Below are 18,184 nucleotides of genomic sequence, written 5' to 3' on the forward strand. Positions count from 1 at the left end.
AAAAAAACCTGTTACTTCAGAGGGAGCCGTTTCTCACAATGTTTTATACTATCAACAGCTCTCCATTGCTCGTTACACCAAGTACGATTTTATGCCAATCATTATTTTTAATGTCCAGTGTCTTTAGTCAATGTTAATGCTATACCTGTAATGTACTGTAAACCTAAACGCCCATTTACCTGAAGAATCAAATGACTCAGCCACATCTAATCAGGTGATTATATCCAACTCAACAATAGTCTGGATTTTTCTATTGTTCTTTGTCTTAAAATAAATGCAGTAACCTGAGGACCTTTTGCTCCTTGGCCTCGTCCCACAAGGTTTCGAAAAAAAACTGTGCCAAATTTTTGGTAATATTTTATTTGTTGTATTGGTCACTGGTGATTGATTTTACATAGGTTAGAGTTAGAGAATGCAATGTCAACGACAAGATGATTAACCTTTCAGATCAATTAATTTTCTTATAGACCATCACCGACATTTTATTTTCACCTGGCCATACATATATTATATTCCGATTGGAATGGATGGTGTAGTGCTAGCAGGTAATGTAATTAGGAAGGCTCGTGTAGGTCCCTTAATAAGGGAATCCGTACCTGCGGCTTGAACGCCTTATTATAGAACCTTCACCGTTCACCCCGGGGGTAGAGTGTCATCAGGTGGGCTTAGTCAAAAAGCGTCAAAGGAAGAAGCGCAAAACCCCCCCTCGGTGACAATGGATTGTCGGGCGGAGGAGCTGTTTGACCACGCCCTCGGGAGATTAAAGGGGTGGAATCATCCTGTGTCTTAAAGGCAGTGGACACTATTGGTAATTACTTGAAATAACTGTTAGCATAAAAACTTACTTGTTAAAGAGCAATGGCAAGCTGTTGATAGTATAAAGCATCGTGAGAAACGGCTCCCTCTGAAGCAACGCATTTTTTGAGAAAGAAGTAATTTCTCACTTAAATTATAAAAAACACTTCAGGCCGGAAGCCTTTTATTATGCATCTGAAAGCACACAAAGTTGTGCACCAAGGGTAGTTTTTTTCTTCTTTCATTATTCTCTTGCAACTTCAAAGACCAAATTGAGCCGAAATTTTCACAGGTTTGTTATTGGTGCATAATGTTGGGATACACCAAGTGAGAATAATGGTCTTTGACAACTCCCAGGTTAAAATTACAGTTGAACCTAGCTAAACTGGGTTTAACTGGAACTAGTTGAAACCAGTTGATAAACTAGTTAAAAACAGTTAAAACCAGTTGGTTTAATATGGAAAATGGACAGAAACCAACTGGTTTATAATTTCAACCTGGTTGAAAACAGTTAAACCTAGTCCAAACCAGTTGGTTAATATGGAAAATGGACGAGTTTGATCACTATCCAGTTGAACCAGTTGACCCCAGTTAACTACATACAACTGGAATTTTGACCTGGGCTACCAAACGTGTCCAGGGGTGGATTTCACAAAGGTAGTCCTAATTTAGGACTAGTACTAAGCAATGCTAAGAGATAGGACCAGTCCTAAGTTAGGATGAGTTACTGGTCCTAACTTAGGACCAGTCCTATCTCTTAGCATTGCTTAGGACTAGTCCTAAGTTAGGACTACCTTTGTGAAATCCACCCCCCTGTGCCTTTAAAGGGGGGTGAACTCACCCGTCTGTATTGTGGATTAATCTCCAGCGGTTGATCACCATGATTATCGTAAAGCTACCTTGTAAGGGGGGAGAGGATGTCGGCTTTTATGAAAATCTGTCAGTTGATGATACATTCATATTGCGGTCATAATTGAGTCATAGCGTCATGCCTGTATGCTTCGTTTTTGAAAGGGCAAGGGCACCAAGGCATTTTCTCTTTGTAAATTTCTACTGGAGCATTTCAAAGGCACCAAGGCAATGACCAGGAGGCATGGAGGCAATTGCCTTCCTTGCCTCTGTGAAGTATCAGGCCTGCTTTTGAGTGGCTTGACGTTCATTATGCTGAGCAAAAGCTGGGTCAAATTTCAAAATAGTTGTTGGCATAAAAACTTACTTCAGGTAACAAGCAATGCAGAGCTGTTGATAGTATTACACATTGTGAGAAACGGCTCCCTCTAAAGTAATGTAGTTTTCGAGAAAGAAGTAATTTCCACTAAAATATTTTAATTTGATTTTGAGACCTCAGAATTAGATTTTGAGGTCTCGAAATCAAGCATCTGAATGCACACAACTTTGTGTGACAAGGGTGTTGTTTCTTCCATTATTATCTGGCAACTTCGACGACCAATTGAGTTCAAATTTTCACAGGTTTGTTATTTTATGCATGTATTGAGATACACCAAGTGAGAAGACTGGTCTTTTACAATTACTAAAGGTGTCCAGTGTCTGGAAGGCAAGGATAATTGTCAATGATCCTCTTTAAACTGCACAATAAGTCACTTAACACAGCAATGTCCCACTAAAGATAACAGACAAGTTCCCTTTAAATCATTACCTCACCAGTTCTAAATTCCTGATTGTAGATTTTTTTTTTTTTTAAACAACAATTTTTATTATGAAAACGGAAATTGATTTAGCACATCAGTTCCTGGTCGGACAAGTAGAAAAGCATAACATCTCAAAAGGGGATCGGTAATTACTGTCACATGCTTGTTGATGAACTTCAAGTAGATCAGGCTTCGGTGAATGATTTTACTCGGCGAAGACCAGGAGAGAGTTCAAGTAAGGCCAGCTGGTCGAACATTGGATTCCCCTGTTTTATATTTCTTGGATTGTTTTATTCTTTGAACCAAAGAAACTTTAGATGTGAACGGTATTCTGAAAATGCCTGTACAGTCCGGTAAATGTCATATCTTTGGATGAGCTTCTGGGATGACTGATATTAAAGGGTGTGTAATGCCATTGATGATTATAGGTTTTGTTTTTGTTTTGTTTTTGTTTTCTTTGGGTGGGGGTGGTGAAGTTATCATCAGTAAGTAACTTCATACTACTTAAGGTCAACTTTCGGCTTTTGAAGAGTTCATTCTTATCTTAGGTTACAACTCGATGGCTACATTTCTCAGGGCCTGGACTTGGGTTGGGGTTCATTTTCTTTTTCTCATTTCCAGCACCCTGGAAGATGATGTTTAGTCATAGATAGAAGACGCTTTAGAAATTTCGTATTATTATCAGTGTTATTATTAATTTTTTTTTGGCATAAAATCAAAAAGTACAAACAGAACGCAGAGAGGGAGGCATTTCTAACAATGTTTTACACTATCAACAGCTCTCCATTGCTTGTTACCAAGTAAGTTTGTATGCTAAACATTATTTTGAGTAATTACTAATAGTGTCCAATGCCTTGAAATTTATTTTTGTCAATTGTTTTGGTTGCTGTTTCTTGTAAGACCCAAAATAAACCTTTAAGCTCAACATAAATCATCCTGTCCTCATTCTCTAGTTGAAAGGGAGATTTTTGTTTTATTGTTTTTATAGAGGACTCTATTCTTAGATTACCCCAAAATGAGTAACAGATGGCGTCGTGAAACGAGACTTGTGTGTCATCATTTGAGGATGATTAAAAAAGCCGAGCTGTGATTAAAAATAAAGATGACCAAGTCTGGGGTTGGGGTGGGGGGGCGGGGCGTCAGAGCCTTCTGCTGTGCGTTAACCGTGTCATGTATAAACCTATCATGGAAGAGTGGTTCAATGCGGCAGACTTGTGACGGTAGGATATTGGTAACCAGTGAGTAACGGTACTGAAGGCATATGAACACGTTGTAGCAATCAAGCGGTGCCCATGGGAGGTGGACTTTTTCTTGAATGGGTCACCTTTAGTCTAGAAGAAGAAAGGCTGTTAAGGGATTACAAATATTTTCATTCAGCACTTTGATGCAACCAGGGTCCAATTTCATAAAGCCTGTAAGCATTTAAACACTTGCTAAGCATGGATAAAATCATGCTTAACAGAAACTGGTTACCAGCCATAATTGCAAAAAATAGTTTATGACCTGATGTTTCAACCCTAGCAGACATAGTAATTTTTGCTTCTTTTTTCACCGTTGTGTATTTTTAAAACCATATTGCTATTTTTGCGCTTGTTTTTTTTTTATCCTGCATTTGAATGTTTTTTTTCTTGGCTGTACAGCGCTTTGAAACAGTGTGAAAGCACTTTATAAATATATTTAAGTTAAGCTAAGTTAAAGTTTACAGTTTTGCAACTTGTGCCGCACTCATTTTTAGTAAATTTTTCTTTGTTAGACTCTAAATTGATAACAAAGTTTAACACACATAACTTTTTTCAAAGATCTATATTAGTTTGGATGAACAAATTTGAAGGAATGTTTTCCTGTGTGGTCGTGCATGAAAACACGAACAGTTCCTCGATGTGTCCTTGATAATTCTGTCAAAGATCCTGTATGCTAAATTCAGAGAATCCATATTGCATGTAGCCCACCTTACTTGAAATCACCGACAGGAAAATCGCTGTCATCTTTCCTGAATGGCAAACGGAATCACTCTTGACACGCAGGGCTCGAATTTGGTTTAAGAAGACCAGATGCAAAGTGCGAAAAAATTCCTGATACAGTTAGACATTAGTAATAAGGCAACGGACAACTTGTGCTCTACCAATTTAGTACTTCGGAGCTAATGTCCCATCACAAGGACAAAGCAATCATGGTAAAGTATCTCGCTTATGGGCCCATTTTCATGGCTCAGGGGAATTCTGTGCTTACGTCAAGCACTAGGCATTCTATGCTTACACAGCTAGCTCAGAAATTTGGCGTCAGGGAGTGCAAGCGGGTAATGGTTATCATAAGCGTAGATTTCGGCTGTAAGGAGAGCCATGAAAGTGGGCCCTGTGCTCTTAGGCAGAACTGATAGTACTACAACTTTACTAAGTTTCATTTTTGTGTACATCACGGTAAAACAAAACAATAGTGAAACTGAAATTATAATGTATGATGATATCGGACACTCCTCTGGGATGAAAATATATCCCGAATGATTTCTTTCAGTTTCTACTCTCAACCAATCGTCGAAATGAATAAAGGTATAAACTTGCAATTGAGTTCATACAGTGTAGGGTTTGTTGCAGAAGTCAAATTTATTTGCATGTAGTATCTAATTTGTTTTAACCCTTTTTCGTACATGTATTCTTGGTACTTTTCCCCTGATTTTATGTGAACAAACTCCACTGGCAAAATCACTTGGGTGGAATTTTAACCCCACACTTTTTGAATTGCTATAGCAGATGTCTTACCACTAGACCATCAAGCTAGCCGGTTGCTAGAGGCATTTCAAATCCTATGTGGTACAATAGGGACTTTTCGTTTTTTGACGACGGATGGTTCTGCGACGGTAAAGATGACATTTGGCGTCATCTACGCATGCGTCGGCTTTGAGGACGGTCGTCCCTCAATTTCTACGACAGAACTTGGGATGAATCTTCCTTGTGCTGAAAACGACAACGTTTAGCTGAACAACCGTCGCAGAACCATCCGTCGTCGAAAACGAAAAGTCCCTAATGTACCAGCGGGTACTGCAGTGATTTATATCCCCAAGGCAATATTTACATCAGTATCGACAGGGTTTGCCCTGAACTTTTTCAGTGACTGACCAGCCGGCGGGACCAGTTAGATTGTCATTAGTCTGCCAGCTTTTAAACTGATCCACATTTCTAATGAAACAAAGATGCTTTTTCAACACTGAACTAGCCTGCCGGACCACTTGTAAAGATTTGTGACTAGTCCTTAAGTGTTTGAACTGGCATTTGGCCAGCGGACAACTGTTAAAGACAGTAGACACTATTGGTAATTGTCAAAGACCAGTCTTCTCACTTGGTGTATCTCAACAAGTGCATGAAATAACAAACCTGTGAAAGTTTGAGCTCAATTGGGCGTATAAAATGCCAGATAAAAATGAAAGAAAAAACACCCTTGTCACACGAAGTTGTATGCTTTCAGATGCTTGATTTCGAGACCTCAAATTCTAAATCTGATGTCTCGAAATCAAATTCGTGGAAAGTTACTTCTTTCTCGAAAACTACATTACTTCAGAGGGAGTCGTTTCTCACAATGTTTTATACATGTACTATCAATCTCTCCCCATTACTCGTTACCAAGAAAGGTTTTATGATAATATTATTTTGAGTAATTATCAATAGTGTCCACTGCCTTTAGGGAGAATGCTGATCAGGGATGTGAAATGTTAGACTTTTAACTAAATTCAGACAGTTTGGGTCATTATAAAGGATTAAAACAATACAAAACAGTTCCTAAAACCAAAGGTACAGTAAGCTTTCCCTTTAAAGCCATTGGACCCTTTCGGTACAGAAAAAAAATAAAAGTTCACAGATTTACAAATAACTTACAGGGTTTACAGAACGAAGTGGTGAACGATTTCTCTTGAAATATTATTTCATGAAATGCTTTACTTTTTGAGAAAACAGTAAAACAATATCAATTCTCGATATCGAGAATATTACGGATTTATTTTAAACACATGTCATGACACGGCGAAACGTGCGGCAACAAGGGTGGGTTTTCCCGTTATTTTCTCCCGACTCCGATGACCGATTGAGTCTAAATTTTCACAGGTTTGTTATTTTATATAGAAGTTGTGATACACGAAGTGTGGGCCTTGGACAATACTGTTTACCGAAAGGGTTCAATGGCTTTAAAGTGACACGATCACGTCTGACCTAAAAACATAATTTGTTACTTTTGTGCCCGCAGCAGATTTTAATTCTATGCGGAGTTTATCGGACTCAGTTCTCCTATACATGTAACTCCCCAATTGGCCATTTCACATGTTTCATGTTTTGCTGCTGTTGTCAACTTCAATTCATCTCCAGAATTTGCCTTCTCCCCACAGTTATATCTCCCAGTTGTCCCCCCAAAACAGGACGGGAAAAGTATTTTAGAATTTCTGAAATGTCCCGCGTGGCTAGATTTATCTGTGTTACTATGTTATTATCATACCCTTATGAGGTTTAAAAAAAAAAAAGAGGTTGTCTTTAAGTCACCGACATTGAATATGAAAACAGACTTGGTGGTATGGGAACTAGCATAACAGACTTTTTGGTGTGGCATGTTATTGAAGGCATTATTTGTGGCTTAAACCCACGTGTGAATGTTAAATTCGTTTAGATGATCTTCCTGTCAAGGGACCTCGACAAACTCCCACAAGTATGACAAGGGGATATAAACACTAAGGCGGCAACAGTCAATCTCTCTCATAAAAATATTGGTTTAATTTCTATGATTATGAGTTGTACAAATCAAGAAATTGTGATTCAGTAACAGTATTTATTCTGGTCATTGTGAAATCAGTGGTTAGCTTGTTAGGATTCGAACCTACACTCTTTCGATTGCAAGTCCTGCATGTCCTGCTAACTGGCCAGCAGGACCAATTAACTATCTATCTATCTATCTAATTAGCTTGTCATTTCACTGGTTTGTCACCCTTTTCACTACAGCCACATCTTTTTCCTATTTTATTTCCGCGGTTTTTTTTTTCCTCGGGAAAAGTCAGCAAAATTGTTACTTTAATTAACTGGAAAATTTGTCAAAAGCCTCTACCATTTATTCGTGTATGTCAGCCCTTTTAGTCAATCTAATTTGCGTACTTTCCCCCAAGAACCACATATCATGCCTGTCCATATTTAAAATAAAATAAAAATTCCCTAAAAAAATCAACAAAATTTGTAATAAATGTACATGCTGATTTTCCTAGAAGGCATTTCCTCTTAAACAGCCCAAACAAGGAACTAGATTGTCCTTTAATCGCGCTATCTGTACTTTCTATTTGTTTTTTTTGCAGCCGAGTGACAACCCTAAACTGAAGCGGTCAAACTCCTCTGGCTGTCTGGAGACCGGTTATTTCCCCGAGCAGTCTTTCAACAACGACATCGGTGACATCGAGGCGACCACCCCTACTGGGCCGAGTCCCCTCCCAGCTTGTGACGTCGATGACGTTTTGATTGATGGGCTGGAAGTGGAGGGATCATCACAGCGTCTAATGGAGCAAGGGTGGGAGACGGAACATTCTAAGAACATCAACATCCCCATCTCTGGGGGAGTACGACGGATGCTGGCGTCTCGGGGCAGCGGTAGGGACATCAAGTATGCCACCTACTCCAGCCGGCGGTCACACTTCACCGATTCCCTCTACGATAATGTCAGCGACGAGGACGAGGATTATCAGTGTAATAAAAACGCAGCCAATTGGGCGCAGAATGGTTCCTTCATTGACTCCCTTATAAGCAATGGGGGCACCGGTGAAGTGAGTACCGATGATTACCCGGTACAGGACGCAGATGTAACGCCGACCCCAATCAAGAAGGTATTGAAAGAAAAGACAAACCCGTCGTCAAAGGATTCTAGCCCACGCCATAAACCAAAGATTGTCATCAACAAAGCCAATGCAGATAAGAAAGACAACGGTGCCCTTGATGCTGTACCTCCGAACCCGCTGGATCAAATAACGAGCCCTGGAATCCTAGACACTAGCTGGGGGACCGACACCGAGGGCGGGCTCCGTCCTCGCTCAAACACCGCCACAAGTCGGACGAGCTCCAACGGAAGCAGCCGCGGCAGCAGCGTACGGCGCCGCTCGTCGCGAAAGTCAAAAATCAAGAGCTTGATTGTCGGCTCGAGTGCCGACACCTTCACCGACATCGAGAACACCCAGGAGCATTTGGCGCAGACTCACTCTCTCTTACAGGCGTACGAGATTCAGATCAGAAACATGTCGGAGAGTCAAGACTGCTTTAATTATAATAGCACAGACCATGATTCCAATCCCTCCCGTCACTCCTCCACACGCCGGTCGTCCTCGTTTAAGAGACAAACGCGGAAGGGGATGCTCAGCGGAGGCAGTGAGGGGAGTAGTTGTGGCCTGCAGGTGGACTTTGGAACGTTGACGTCAAGCGAGGGCCAATACTCACAGGAAATGGACGAGGATTTTCAGGACACATTGGACAGGCCTTTTATATTCAGGGACGATGTGAGTAGAAAACAAGTCCATTAAATATGTTTGTTTTTAATTAATTTTTTTAACAGCGATGCTATTTTTTTAACAGCTTTTTGCATATAATCTTCCCCAAGAAAATCACTTTTTTTTTATCAGGTTGGAAAGACAACTTTTGTAGTGCATGCTTTGCATACACTGCTAAAAATGGTTTTCTTGAAACAAGAAAAACATCTTATTTTAAGAAAATTATTCTTGTGTCACTCCCTAGAAAATATTTTCTAGGGAGTGACACAAGAAGATTTTCTCAAAATAAGATGTTTTTCTTGTTTCAAGAAAACCATTTTTAGCAGTGTAGTCGTCATTATCAAGACATTTATAAAAGTTTGTCTCTTCATTCTCATAATGCCTCTTTATTTTTCACCAACAGAGGGCAGTGCGCTCTCATTTTATGATGGTTTTGAAGCACATTTGTAGTTGTTGCGTGTACTGTGGTGCAAAAAACCTTTGTACATTAACAATGCACATCGTTATTTTAGACACTAGTAAAACAGAATCGCAAAATAAATTGCCAAACAAATCTTTAGAAAATTTACCCTTGTACCAGCCCCCCCCCCCCTAAAAAAAAAAAAAAAAAAAAAATCAGCATCCTCTTCAGTTTACATTCATGTTTGGTGTACTTCTTCCTTTGAAATAATCATTTCACCAGACCTTGCCAACAAAAAAATGAACTAAAAAAAGGAAAAAAGGAAGAAAAAAAAGGCCTCCTTTCCTGTGAAATTCTGAGTACCCTACATGTTGACGGATGGCATGGTTTTACAGCATTCCAGTTTATTGGACTCTCTCGATAGTTAAAAAATTCCCAAAATTATTGCGGGGCTCAGTTATTATTGCAGCTGTAAAAGATTGACAGTGCAGACTAAAATGATGACAGGGCGGGGGGGATTGCAAAATACATTTCTGGATTTTATTCTTCTCTTAACCTCACTCCCAAACCTTACCCTCCCCATGTCTGCCACCCGAGAGCACAAGGGTGAGATGTTTTTAAATTCCTTGTCCAGTTTGATAGGCTTCATGGCGCCTATTTCCCGAAATCATCAATCTGACAGTTAGGCTGAGGGAATCCACGTGGGCTATGTCTTTTTTAACTCTACATCTGGCCAATGTTTTAATGTATCTTGTACATTAGTTGACACTTCACAGACACAATACAACACATGGCTAAATGAGTCCCAAAAATGTTGTCTGACAGACGTTTCTTCAAATGAATTTCCCTCATTATTTCGCCATTGTCTTTCTCTTTCACACACACATTTCCCAAGGACAACATCAGTGCATCAACCAAAGGCTGCAGACAACATCATTTCATAGGCTTGCATTTTGAAGCAATGAACACTGATAAGTGATTAAAAGAGATAATAGTGAATTTGTTCCTCCTTCATTTGGTTACGCTTTTTGGAAAAATGATGATTGTTTTAATTTACATCAAAATGTACACCCAAGTCCAATTTTAACTTTTAATTTGTTTTCTAATTTTGAGGGCTGCTAAGTGTATCCAGAAAAATCTGGTTTAAATTATATAAACAAATGTACACAATTACTGTCAGCTTATTTATGTTTGCGTTTTTCATGTATAATTGCTATAAACAGATGCCGGAATGCATCCATTGTTATTGTAATATATTCCGAGACAGCTGTTCCGTCTTTCTGGAATTTATCGGAATAATAAAAATAATAAAAATCGTCCCGTAAAAAAAAAAAAAAAATCAACAGCTGCTTTGGTTTTTCTGGAACAAGCTCAATGTTAACTGGTTCCAATTCCGCAAAGCTGCTAAGCAGGTTACCAGCTTAAGTTAGTATCTGTGAGTGCTTGCAGCTGGTACTCTGATATCCTTGGCTAAGCGTGTTTTTTTGTTTTTTTGCTAAGCATCTTTATGAAATTCGACCTTGGGTTATTAATATATACATTTGGTAACTAGTAATCCACAAATAATTTTTTTCTTTTTTCATTGGGACTCTAAGCACACATGTTTAGTTTATTTCAGAGTAGTCTGAAGCTTTTGCAAATTTTATTTGATAGTCGTTGAGTACGGTCACGGTACTGTGAGGATTTTTATTGAGGATGTAGGATTTGCATGTATGGCGGGCGACATCATGATAGAAACAGCTCCGGCAAGTACTCTTTCACTATTTGAAAAAAAAAACGGTTTTGCTTGCACGCAACATGATGTGCAAATAAGCGTTTGATCCAGCAAGCTTGATGCTTTGATTTTCTCATGCGTGATTTTTTCACATGATGTCGAGATTGCCTCACTGCGCTGTGTAAAGAAAACTCCTGATAAAAACCGTTATTTTTATGCTGTTAAAGTCAAAGTATACATTTTTTGTTTTGTTTAACCGTTCGGTTGTTTTAATCCTTTATAAAACAACGTACATGTAGATGCTTACAATAAAACTAACGTTTTTATCGTTTTTGAGATATCTAAAAAAAGCTTGTAAAGTGTTCGTAAACGATAAGAGCCGCTCTGTGAAATTAAGCCCTGGGCCCATTTCCATAAAGCTGGTAAGCAGAAAATGTTGCTTAGAAAATAACTATGCTAAGCAAAAAATGGGTGGGGTACGTCATTTTGGCTGGTAACCTGTATCTGTTAAGCAATACTGTTCTTTGCTTAGCAAGTTTTTGTGCTTACAGGCTTTATAAAGTTGGGCCCAGGTCTTTGACAATTACCAATGTTGGCAGAGTTTTTCAGCTACATGGTTTTAGAAAGCCTGTTTTGTTTTTCTTTTTATCATTTTATTTCCTCATCTTATAGGACATTGACGATGATGATTCGGATAGTAATTCCTTCAGTTCTCATCAGACCAAGGGATCCACGTACACACAACGAGGAGCAATCAGGAAAGCTGGCTGGCTGCAATGTAAGAGTCTACTGGTACAGAAGAAGAAGAAGGTTGAGCGATCCACCCATCGAAAATGGAAAGAGTACTGGGGTACGTGGAAGAGTAAAAAACATCAATGCTTAATAATATTAGTTTTAGTTTTTACTCTTACAAGTATGTGTGTTAGCACTGTATTCTTAGTACTTTTCCATGCTCTGTGAAAAAAAAAATTAAAGGCATATTAACTTTGCAATTCTAGAGCATCGCTTACCAACTAGACCACCGGGATTGCCGGGTAGCTATATACGCACATGTAGAGGCAGTTCGAATCCTATGTTTTAGCAGCGGGTATTTCTGATGTAAAAACCAAATTAGTTATTTTTTATCCTCGGTGCAAATTTAACAACTATTAAATCATTGCTGATTATTCAAATAATTGTTCGGCCAGCAGTCAAGGGAGAATGCTGCAATAAGAAAAAGACGTAGTATCATAAACTGCTAAAAGATTTTGTTTTTTTGTCACATTTTAATCTTGTTTTCCCTAAAGTACAATTTTTTCCAATGATAAAAGAATCAGACTAAAGCACACTCTAGGGGCACAGCTTAATCATGGGTATGCATTTTTGTTTTTGTCCATTTTATCAACAACAGTTTGAAAACCTCTGATGTAGCAGTTCTCTCAATGTTATTTTATATCAATTGTCAATCGCTGTGTCAATGATGAATAAAAGCGCTTGAGTTTTTCATATTGACCCATTTCACCTGACGTCATCATCAGAAAAATCTTGAATGCGCCATACTGGTGGGCAATTTCACTGTGGGTTTTCATATATAACTCTGTGCATAGAGTATGCTGTGCCTTATGCAGTGAAGTGAGCATTTTAGGCGACGCTGCGTTAATACACGTAAACCTAACTGCCCACCTACATGGTGAGCGTGGCATCAGTCGCCGTGGCCTGCATGTGACGCGCGTGCTAAGGGTCAATACAAGATCTGCAAAGAGTAACTCAATATCTATCTGTTCATTTGGTACCGATGATTGTGATTGTGCCTTTTTTTAAGGAGCATAACTCTATGAAAAGGTTTGCGGTAACACCATGTAATGAATACAGTATCTCTAAATGAGTTGGGGTGGTTCTGAAAGAACCGTTGGTTTCAACTCAACGTATAGATCAGTATGCTCTGATCGTATTCTGGAGAACGGAGCATACTGATCGTCAAGTTGAAACCAACGGTTTCTTTTTAGAAACACCCCAACTCGATAGTCATTACATGGTGTTATCGCAAACCTTTCCATATCGTATTTCCACCATGCAAAGTTTCAAATCCTACATGTAACCCTGTTTTTGGTTTTCCCCGTTTAGTTTGTCTAAAGGGCACAATGTTGCTCTTCTATCACTGTGAGAATAAGACGACTCCGGATGATAACATTGAGCCCAGGCATATATTAGGTGAGTACATCCTTTAAGGCAGTGGACACTATTGGTAATTACTCAAAATAGTTGTTAGCATAAAACTTTACTTGGCAACGAGCAATGGAGAGAAACAATAGACCCTTCCCATGAAATATGTAAATTGTACGTAGCGCGTGCGCACTAACGTTTTGGTTGGCAAAATGAGGGAACATCGCGCTGTTTTGTACATGGCTAATGGGTGCGTGACGCAGACGCGACTGCGCGTCTGCTTAGTGCACAACTCTATGGCGTTTGCCAACCAACAGGGTCTGTACGCATGCGTGAATGTAATTAGCATATTTCATGCGTAGGGTCCATTACCCTCTGAAGTTACGAACATGTATCTTTTTTTAGATTGGGGTTATTTTTCACTTACATAGTAAAAGGCTTCAGGCCTTAAGCCTTTTTAATGCATCTAAAAGGACACAAATTGGTGCAACAAAGGTGTTTTTTTCTTTCATTTTTTTCTTGGAACTTCGATGACCAATCAAATAAAAAAATTCACACATCAGTTATTTTATGCATGTGTAGTTTGGCGAACACAAAAGTGAACAGAACAACTGGTAGAGTCAATCTGTGGTTTATTTAGAGGGGACCAAGAGGATAATATTTCAGATCCTCTCTGATGAAAGACCGTTTCATATCTGGGCCCAATTTCATAGAGCTGCTTAGCAGAAATCAGCATGATACCAGTCACAAAATGTCGTACATGTGAGATGGTATTTTGGCCGGTACTCTTAATCTGGTTAGCTTAATGTTGCTGTGCTTAGCTTCTTTGTTGTTCTTAAGCAGCTCTATGAAAATGGGCACTGGTGTGAACAAATTTACTGTACTATTAGACTTCTATTGTGAATGACATTACAATTTACCCTAAGGCTTTCTGAAGGTTTTCCTCATAAAAATCATCATATATTTGTGTTGAACAGCCTGACAGTCTGTACCTTGTGTACATGTACATGTAGCTCAGTCCTTGTACCCATTCAATTGCTCCTACTTTTTCTTCCATGCCCATTGATCAAACCTTTTGTGACGACATGTTGATGAATAAATCAAGTCAATTTATTGATTTAAACCAATCTATAATTTGATAGTATTAGTCACAAAAGGCTATGCCTCACGTTTGTATTGATTTCATCTTATGAAATTGATTTGGTGGTGTAAAACTAATTTCGTCATTTTTTATTAAAGTTGCCAGCGCCCACTGTCATGGAGCTGCTTAAGCACAAAACTCATCAAAGCTCAGAATAATTCTGCTTACCAGGAAAAGGCTACCACACTGTCATACCATGCCATCTGCAACTGGTATCCTGTTTCGTTTAGCTCAGCAGAAAACTTTTAAGCACCATCGTCTACCTAAGTAGCTCTTCTGTATTGGAAAATATACAAAATTGGGTCTACAATCTCGGCCATATCTTGTTGGGCCCCCGCACCACGACCCCCATGCTCCCTTTCAATGTTGGTTCTCCTTGCATGTTCTTTGGCATTCCCATTAACACATAAATATTGAGGGGGGGGGGAGTGGACAGGGAATGTTTGTTATGACATTGCAAATGGGTGGCCCAAGCATTTTGGCAGAGTTTGTAGGTATTTTTGATCCCCTCTGGGGCATGGATTAGTTCTACTCACAGCTTAACATATTTGTTTTCCCTCGTTGTTGTTTTTGCAGTTGTTGAAGGAGGAATAGCTCAAGCAATCCCCGAGCATCCCAAGAGAGATAACATCTTCTGTCTGAGTACAGCCTTTGGCGACGCTTACTTACTTCAGGTTTGTCTGAGTTTTTATCTTCCAAAAAAACTTTATGTAGTGACTTATTATTTTTGTTAGGTTTTTGTGGAGTGCAAAGTTGTAACGAAAATGATAGGTAGAAATTGTTTATGGTGTATTATAAACATGATATTTTCACCCTACTTTATCTGTTTTAAAAAATCAGCAAAATTCAAACAGCCATAAATGTGTACAAAAGCCGTGCAATGATACACATTTTAGATGAAGTTCCAAATATCATGCCCGGTATTATTTATCATTCTTTTTTAGTTTCAACACTTCAACAATTCAACCTTTCTGTAATTGTCAATCAAATCATTAGGAATTTCAATATTTTAAAAAATTAGTGGCCATTCAGATGTGTCAATGTTTAAAAATCTTTTTACAAAAAAAAATTCCAAGGTTCATATCATCCTCTAGTCAATTTTTCTTTGTTCAACCCTAAATTAAAATATTATTTACCCAGTCAGTTTTCCTTGTGGTTTCTAACTGATTCTTTAAATTTGTATTGTTTTTTTCTTTCAGTCTCAAAGTCAGATTGAGCTTGAAAACTGGATCACTGGTATCCATTCAGGTGAGTGTGAATTCAAACAAGGCACCATACAATGTACCTCCCTCGAAACTTTTAAAAATGTATCCTGTTTCTCAATAACTTTCTCACTGAAATACTGCCTTGTGCTGGAGAGCTTTTCCCAAAATACTCGGTTCTTGTTCAGTTTGCGCCATTTTTTAAACTCAATTCCCCCCTGGTCTTATAGAGTGTAATAATGCTCAGTTTATGCGGCATCGTATTGACACACAATTTTTAGGTGCAACTTGAATTGGCTGTATGCAAAACATAACATTTCGAACAAAACTTGTATTTTGTGGTTTTTTTCAAAAAGATGCACTACTAAATTTCTTAGCTGGTTGTTTGATGTTAAAGAACAAGACAATCAGATAGAACATCATCTCAGTGCAATTCAAAAACAAAAATGTACATGACCCATGAGTTTGTAATTGTCCGAACGTTATCAGCCCGTATTAAAAACAATTTGCGCAGAGCATTTTCAAGCTAGACACTACATTATTGCAAAATTGAGATACACTGTTCTTGCAATTAATCAAGATACAACGTTTCTGCACTGCAGTGACAACATTGTACTCCCCACCCAGAACCCCCCTCCCCCCCAAAAAAAAGTCTCACTTTTTACATAAGTTTGTCTAAAAGTTTGCAACCATTCTTTTGTTTATTCCTTGCAGCGTGTGCATCGGCGTTGGCGAGACAACACGGCAAGGATGACACCATCCGACTCCTCAGATCAGAAACACAGAAACTGGAACAACAAATTGAATCTGTAAGTTACACCAGCATTTCCAGTAACTAACTTATCAAAACAAAGAGGAAGTAGGCCCTAATGTTGATTTTTTTTGTTAAAACCCAATTTATTTCAAATTTACCTGGTCAGTTTGATTCTTGCTAATGATAATACACAAACTATATATTTTTTTACTTTGATTTTCAATACTTTCAAATGTTTTCAAATTTTATTTTGTTTTCAGGAGACCAAGATGAAGAAGATGGCTGAACTGCAGTTGTCTGTGGTGACCCAAGCCAAGAACAAACAAGCTATCGTCAGTCAGGTACACCCCCAAACCCACAGTCATTATTTAACTCTAAGCCATTGTGTTTCCTCCATGGGTTAGAATATTGGAGGAGTTTTATAAAACGCTGAGACCAGTTCAAACTCACTCTGCAGTAGTGAAGCTTATATTGAGAAGTCCCCTTGATCCACTAAAGCTAAAAGAGTAGTTCTGGGTGATTTTCTACCTTCCGCGCAGATCAGTTTTTGATCAATTCCAAAAACTTACTCCTCAATAGTAGAATATAAAGTAAGACAAGTTCTCAAAAGAACATTAACTACCTGGCTAGTAGAGACATACACTGTACATGGTGTTAATACCGCAAACCAATATTGTGTGGATTTGTTTTCATTACAGATTGCACAGTGGGATTTAAATCTTGAACGCTTCCACCTAGAGCTCTACCGTCACCGTTGCTACCTGGCTTCCCTCCAGGGCTCCGAGTTACCCAACCCTAAGACCCTCCTCGCCTGCGTCTCTAAGCCCACCAAGCACACCCTTTCCAAGCTAGACTTCTTCTCTGTGTCTTCACTCCATGCCCTGGTCAGCGCCAGGAATCCCATGGGGCTGAAAGGCCGCTTCTCCAAGCCTCGCTCCAAGAAACAGAAGGGATTGGTAAGAAGAATATTCTGAAATATGGCTACTTTACAAAATCATGCTTTTTGTTCAGCAGCACCTAATCTATGGAATAATTTGCCATAACATAAAGTCTTTTTGAATCCAAACTTGTCTTTTTGAGAAAGCATTTTGGAATGTGCTGTGAGTTTTGTATCTGTCAGTTTTTGCGATTAATATTTTATTGTGAACTATTAAATGCTTTATTGTACCTATATAGGTTTCATTGTTTTAACAGTATTATGGTGTTCATGCACCTTTTTGGTCAATAAGTCTTTGATTTCTATTTTACTTATTTTAAACTGTTGTCCTTTTTCAATTATGATTAAGTGCCTTGCTCAAGAGCACAAGTCTCATGATCCAGTATCAAACCTATGAATGCTTCTAACTTAATTAGATGATCTCCTGATCAAGTTTAACACAATGTTTGATGATGTTTTGGTTTTAGTTTGGTACCTTGAGGAGAGGATCTAGAGGTGCAACTGCACTAGCAGTAGATGCAGCACGACTGGCTGAGAGGTGAGGAACTAGACTTTGAATGCTTTTATTTATTGGTCATCCAAAATTTCAACCGTTAAAATCTTTGCTGAGATTTTACATACAAAACACTGGCCTTCTCGACAATAAGATTGTTCAAGTCTCACCGCTCTTCGAACATTTAAAATGTAATATGCAAGTTTGTTTCCTTCATGCGTTAAAGACACTGGACACTATTGGTAATTGTCAAAGACCAGTCTTCTCACTTGGTGTATTTCAACATATGCATAAAATAACAAACCTGTGAAAATTTGAGCTCGATTGGTCGTCGGAGTTGCGAGATAAGAATGAAAGAAAAAAACACCCTTGTCACACGAAGTTGTGTGACTTCAGATGCTTGATTTTGAGACCTCAAATTCTAAACTTGAGGTCTCGAAATCGAATTCGTGAAAAATTACTTC

General features: G+C 38.7%; 1 protein-coding gene across 5 annotated transcripts in view; it reads left to right on the plus strand.

The window, feature by feature from the left end:
• The window catches only part of LOC139947580 (protein still life, isoforms C/SIF type 2-like), a 96,394-nt gene that overhangs the window by 52,249 nt on the left and 25,961 nt on the right, over positions 1–18,184 (plus strand). For all 5 annotated transcript variants that reach the window (XM_071945521.1, XM_071945523.1, XM_071945524.1 and 2 more), the window contains 9 exons: positions 7,762–8,946; positions 11,724–11,901; positions 13,155–13,241; positions 14,911–15,008; positions 15,534–15,582; positions 16,251–16,345; positions 16,551–16,631; positions 16,989–17,246; positions 17,695–17,765. In XM_071945521.1, the coding sequence (XP_071801622.1) occupies positions 7,762–8,946; positions 11,724–11,901; positions 13,155–13,241; positions 14,911–15,008; positions 15,534–15,582; positions 16,251–16,345; positions 16,551–16,631; positions 16,989–17,246; positions 17,695–17,765 (2,102 nt within the window). The remainder of the gene's footprint in view (positions 1–7,761; positions 8,947–11,723; positions 11,902–13,154; positions 13,242–14,910; positions 15,009–15,533; positions 15,583–16,250; positions 16,346–16,550; positions 16,632–16,988; positions 17,247–17,694; positions 17,766–18,184) is intronic.

The sequence above is a fragment of the Asterias amurensis genome, chromosome 14 (assembly GCF_032118995.1).
Source record: "Asterias amurensis chromosome 14, ASM3211899v1".
Lineage (NCBI taxonomy): Eukaryota > Metazoa > Echinodermata > Asteroidea > Forcipulatida > Asteriidae > Asterias > Asterias amurensis.